Genomic DNA, 5,528 nt, shown 5'->3' with positions numbered 1-5,528 from the left:
GAACAAGGTTTACTTGCTCGTGTTCGTTCGTTTAAAAATGAATACGTTCATGTTTGTTCATTGACAGTATAAATGAACAATACACAAACGTAAACGAACAAACATAATTGAACATAGATGAACGAACATGACTGAGCTAAACCAGTTAACAGTAATGTGAAAAATAATGTTTTTTTGGCCTAAAAGGTTATAATAACTAGATTAAGTTGTGATGGGCCAAAAAGTGTTACATGAATATACTAACAAGTGTAATCGGACGAACTTAAACAAACGTAAACCACAAACATAAACAAGTTTAAGTGAACAAACGCTCAATAACATAAATAAACGAATGAGATACGTATTCACACTTTGTTTCGTTTAACTAAATGTGTAAAAAAAATTGTTCATGTTCGCTTGTTTATTAGATAAATGAACAAAAACAAACTTCTCGCTGAATGGTTTTTTGAACATCCGATTGAACAAAAACAAACTTCTTTTGATCGGAGTCCGTGCCGTAGCAAACTCGGAAACCAGTTTCCGGTGGTTTATGCTTTTGGAAAGAGGCGCCACATAAGTCAAACATATTTGTTTTGGATTAATAAGCTTTGCACACTTTACCAAAAGGTGGTTTTAAAGAAAAGAAGAATTTTTGATTTGCAGCGGAGGAATTTAAAGAAAAAAATATATGTAGTTTGTTTTTATTATTTGTTCAAGAAGGTTGGGTGTCATTATTGTTGGATTTAACAAAACGGTTCAATTTAGAGTTCGTATTTTTATTTGGGTTGAACGAGTAGGTTTGATTTAAAGTTTGTTTTTTACACGGGTTGAATGAGTTAGGTTTTAACCAAGGTTTGATTTATTCTGTGGGAAAGCGGATTTGGTTCTGAAAGGTTGTTCGGGACTGAGCTGCTTGTATTTGTTCCAACGAAGTGTAGCAAAAGGGTTCGACGTCAATGGCAGGTGACGAAGAAAGACCAATAATCCAACCCAAAGCGAGTGGGGGGATTTCGTTATAGGTTCCAAAGCTGAATGAAACTAATTACATCACATGGGCGATTGTGGTGGAAGGGATATTGGATGATCAAGATCTATGGGATGTTGTTCAACCGGAAGAGGGTGCGGTTATTGATTCGAAGAAGAATAAAACGGCAAGATCGTTTTTGTTTCAAGTGGTGGATGGTGATATTCTTCTTCAGATTTCTCAATACAAGAATGCCCGGGATATATGGATGGCTTTGAAGGCACGGTATGTTGGAGCCGAGCGAGTTCAAAAGGCTCGACTGCTAACGTTGAAAAGTGAATTTGAAAAACTCAAGATGGCGGAAAACAAGACTATTGACGAGTTTGCAGAAAAAATAACAAGTATGGTTTCAAAGGCAACGAGTCTAGGTTACGTGTTCGAGCAAGATGTCTTGGTGAAGAAGTTACTAGATGCGGTTCCTGACAAATACTTTCAACTCGTAGCCTCAATCGAGCAAAGTGTTGATCTCGATAGTTTGATGTTTGAAGATGCTATTCGAAGACTTATGGCGTTTGAGGAACGTCTACGTGGGAGAGAGCGTGCTTTAAATTCACAAGGTTAGTTACTTTTCAATCAATCGGAAGGTAGTTACAAAGGTAAGTCTTGTGATCATTCCGGTAGCCGAGGTAAGAGTTGGCTGAGTTCACAGGTGCGTGGATGAGGCCGTGAAACCGGAGGTCAAGACCGAGACTGTCGGACCGGTGCGGGACACGGTTTCCCAACGATTCACGGGGCAACGTGTTAGAGTGCGGAATCCTCTAACACGGCGATTCGGTGGTGATCAACAACGCGCGGTAACGATTCCTAAGACGGTTTGACACCTAGGGACGGAGGAAAGGACCGACACGTGAAGAACGGGCAGAGAGTATTTCAGCAGAGTGGTGGTTCGTGACTGTGTGTAGAATGTGTGCTCTCTTGTGAAATTTCCTAAGTTTCGTTTATATATCGAAAACTGGTTCGATCGAATGAGTCTCTCATTCGATCGAACGAGACCTGGTTCGATCGAATCAGTCACTGATTCGATCGAATCAGTTTCTTTTGACATTTTCAGTCCGTTAACTTAGTTTCACGATCGTTATCTTCATATCGAACCATCCTGATAGAACTGGGGACATACACATGACATTTCATGTCCTAACAAACTCCCCCTTGGAGCCAGTTCTATTTACTTACAATCAATCGAGTTCTCTTGCTCGATCGTAACTCCCCCTTGGAGTTATCTCACTCTCTCTTTTCTCAAAGCTAATGGTGCGCATGTTGCATCCACGAACTCCTTTCATCATGAAGTTCTCTCAGGATCAAATGGTCCAGTCAGTCAGACTTACCATAGGTTCCGCATATCCTGAGAAGCTGTCAATTGAAACTTTAGATAAACATTTAAGCACAATCTATCACAATGTTCCAAAACAAATTACATTCAACTCAAAAACAATTACAACCAGAAGATTAAACCTTTCATTACAACAAGAAACAAAATAAACATGACAATTAAGCTTCAGTCTCTTGTGCATACTTCTTCTGTTGCTCTTTCCAATTTGATCCTGCATGTATGTCATAGGCAAAGCAGATCCTAATGACATTTCTATACGTTAAAGCTTGCTCCATGTCTTCGGGGGCGTAGAGAATCTCTGTCTTGTACAGCGTGTAGACGTCCTCCCGTGACAAGTTTGTGAGCCACATAGGATCAAAGATACGAATTGTGCTCCAATTTCCATTGTCGTTGAGCACGATGACTGCTTCATGCAGTCTTCCGTCATAGTACCAATGCCTGAACGCTTTGTAGAAGTCCTGCTTCATCTTTCTTAGAGGAATCTTCTTCATCGTGAGTGGTGGCATGTACTTCAAAACAATCTTTGGCCTGTTGGTGATCGGATCGATCTCCCTTTTACTTGTATATCTCTTTGGCCTTTGTGGAGTGATCATCTTCCATTTTGAGCTGTATTCCATTCGCAATACACTCTGATAATACGTTGCAAATGGAGATGAACTTGCATAAAGCATATCAAGATAGTTAAGACGGTTTAGATCAAAAGTAGGAAGAGTCTTCAAGTCAGTGATACGTTGAAAGTACTCAACCCCTTTTTCTCTCTTGACAGCAATGCAATTAAGATCCTTCAGACACGCCCAAGCAATTATTTCACCTGAAGTTCTACGACCCTTCATCTTATAGGACATTGTGTGAGGAATGGTCGGCTTTGCTTGTCGTCTGGACCTTATCTTCTCAAGAATAGCGTTGAAAGCTTTCTTGCACTCTTCAGTTTTCTCAACGAAATCGGCTTGATCTGCATCAGAAGGCTGTTTCATTGTGTATGACCTTTCGTCAGCCTTCTTCTGTATTTCCTCCTCTGTTACATTTTGAAAGAAGCTTGCCGAGTTAGGAAGATCTTCAGTTTGAGACGTGTAGTACTCTGGATATTCTTCCTGCGTCAAGTCTTCCATTTCGACTTCATCGAATTGAGAGGGATCAGCGGCCGTGGATGATGTTGAGTCAGGTGTAGCAGCCGAAGAAGATGTTTGTTCTGTTGAAGGCAAAGCCAGATACTTGCCTGTTTCTTTATTGTATAGCTCAAACATATGTTCCAGTTCTTCTTCTGTGAAATTGTGAGAAATTTCACCTTCTTCCAAGTCTCCACTTGCGAAGAATTGCTGCTCATCTGGATTGTCCAGTAAAAACGTGAAATATTCCGCTGCTGTTTTTGATTGCAGCGGTTGGACATTAAACGGATCAGCATCACCTGTTTGATTACACAAACACAAAGTAACAACAAATTTAAGTAAACATATGTAATATCATAAACATTAAATACAATATCATTACATATGAAACTAGGTTTACAAACAAATCATTAATTGAAAAGATTTAACATTTAAGTCCTTACTACATTCACTCAAAATACTCTTAACTACCTTCACCTCCATCATCAGAAGAGTCCAGTTCGTCTGTGTCCACATCGACATTGGTTGGACCTTCCAGACGAAGAACATCACCCTTCAGCTCAGTCACTCTTGCTTCAAGGCGTAGATTTGACTCTCTCAGCTCGGTGATCAAAGAACCTTGTTCATTGATCGAAGATCCCTGTTCAGCGACAGTAGCATTTAACTGACTATTTTCAAGCCTGAGCATTTCGTTCTCAGCTTGAAGTTTAGCAATCTGCTCATCTCTGAGCCGATTCTGTTCTTCTTGCTCTGCCTTGAACAGTAACATCTTCATCATCGCCTTGTGCAAATCAGCAAGTTCGGATGCAACCTTTTGAGGTATGGCCATTTCAGGTTGAGCTTGAGGAATAGGTTGTTGAGCTGACTGCGGTGTTGGTGGCTGTGCTGGTTGAGCAGGAGGAGCAGCAGAAGTCCCGACGGATGGTAACATTGAGGGACGCGGTTGATCGGGAAATAAGCTTCGATACTTCCGAGTAACCTTCTTCTTTTGCCTCTTTGCAGGCCTTTCTTCTCCTACATCTATGTCGGCCGGATTTTCCACGGCTCTGACTTCCTCACCAGTTTCCAACTCTTCTTCATTTAGAAACGAATCAGCCTCCTTTTCAGCTTCGGTCCTTGTATCTTCAGGGACCGCCACCTCCTCAGTGTCAGAGTCGTCGCTTGATTCCTGCAAAGGTAAGTTTTCGACGTCTGAGTCACTGGTATCATTTCTCCATTTCCTTTTAGGAGGGGCCCTGTAAGACGGATTCACCAAATGCCCGAAGCATCTTTTGATTGGTGGCCTGGTTGGACGTTCCTTGTAAGATTTGAGACGGTTGAGAGTCTCATTTTTCATGTGGTCCAGTTTCACCACATCACCTTCGTTTTCTTTCAGTAACCCTGGTGCTTGAGTATCGACAATCATTTGCACGAACCGTGGGAACTGTAGAAACTTCTCACTTTTCCCTTGCTTCAACGTGATGTTCTCGACCATATGACCGAAAGTCATCTGAGAGAAGTTGTATGGTCGGTTCATCACCAAAGCAGCTACAGTGAACTGCATGCTTTCCCTCAGCTTGTCAAAGCTGGTTCGTTGAGGGCCCAAGCAGTGCATCACAACGTGTGCCAAATATTTGAACTCGGGGCACAAGTTGGCCTTATGAAGCAGACCGGCATTGAGGTCGCCGTCATACTTCATACGTGCGAAACATCCTCTTGTTGCAGCAGGATGTAGGGAGGTCGGGTCTGATTCATCATCTTCAAATCCACAGACTTCTCGAATGACCTGGGCAGATATAACAATTGCATGCCCTCTAACGGTGGAGCGAATAACCGACGGCACGACTGTTTTGTCGTGCGTGGCATTCCTCCAAAACTCTTGTTGGATAGACATGATAGGCTCAATAATCCTAGAGATGGGTCCAAAAATCCTTGACCTCTTCAAAAACTTTATCACCGTTGCAAAGTCTTTCCCGTGGCTCGACTTTTCGTCTAGAAAAGCCACGATGTTGTGCTTGATGGACGTTTTGTACTGAGCAACCACTACTGCAACTTCAGCCATTGAATCTGTAAACTTAAACGTGTTAGAACGAACAGATATTGAAACGAC

General features: G+C 41.8%; 1 protein-coding gene across 1 annotated transcript; it reads left to right on the top strand.

Annotated features, from left to right (window-relative positions):
• The first annotated feature begins 935 nt into the window (after window positions 1-935).
• LOC143560174 (uncharacterized) lies at window positions 936-1,565 on the top strand. Its single transcript, XM_077048539.1, has 3 exons — window positions 936-942; window positions 1,051-1,130; window positions 1,179-1,565. The coding sequence occupies exons 1-3, from the start codon at window positions 936-938 to the stop codon at window positions 1,563-1,565; spliced, it is 474 nt and encodes a 157-aa protein (XP_076904654.1).
• The last annotated feature ends 3,963 nt before the right edge of the window (window positions 1,566-5,528 follow it).

Source organism: Bidens hawaiensis, unplaced genomic scaffold (assembly GCF_021521415.1).
Source record: "Bidens hawaiensis isolate Kalapana, Puna unplaced genomic scaffold, B.hawaiensis_p1.1 tig00001143_1, whole genome shotgun sequence".
NCBI classification, from domain to species: domain Eukaryota; kingdom Viridiplantae; phylum Streptophyta; class Magnoliopsida; order Asterales; family Asteraceae; genus Bidens; species Bidens hawaiensis.
The sequence above is the reverse complement of the archived record's forward strand: the minus strand, read 5'-3'. Positions and strand labels throughout refer to the sequence as shown.

Excerpts from the sequence above, each read along its gene's own strand:
- LOC143560174 (XM_077048539.1), top strand. Across the intron at positions 1,131-1,178 it reads ATTCGAAGAAGAATAAAACG|ATTTCTCAATACAAGAATGC; the intron begins GCAAGATCGTTT and ends ATTCTTCTTCAG.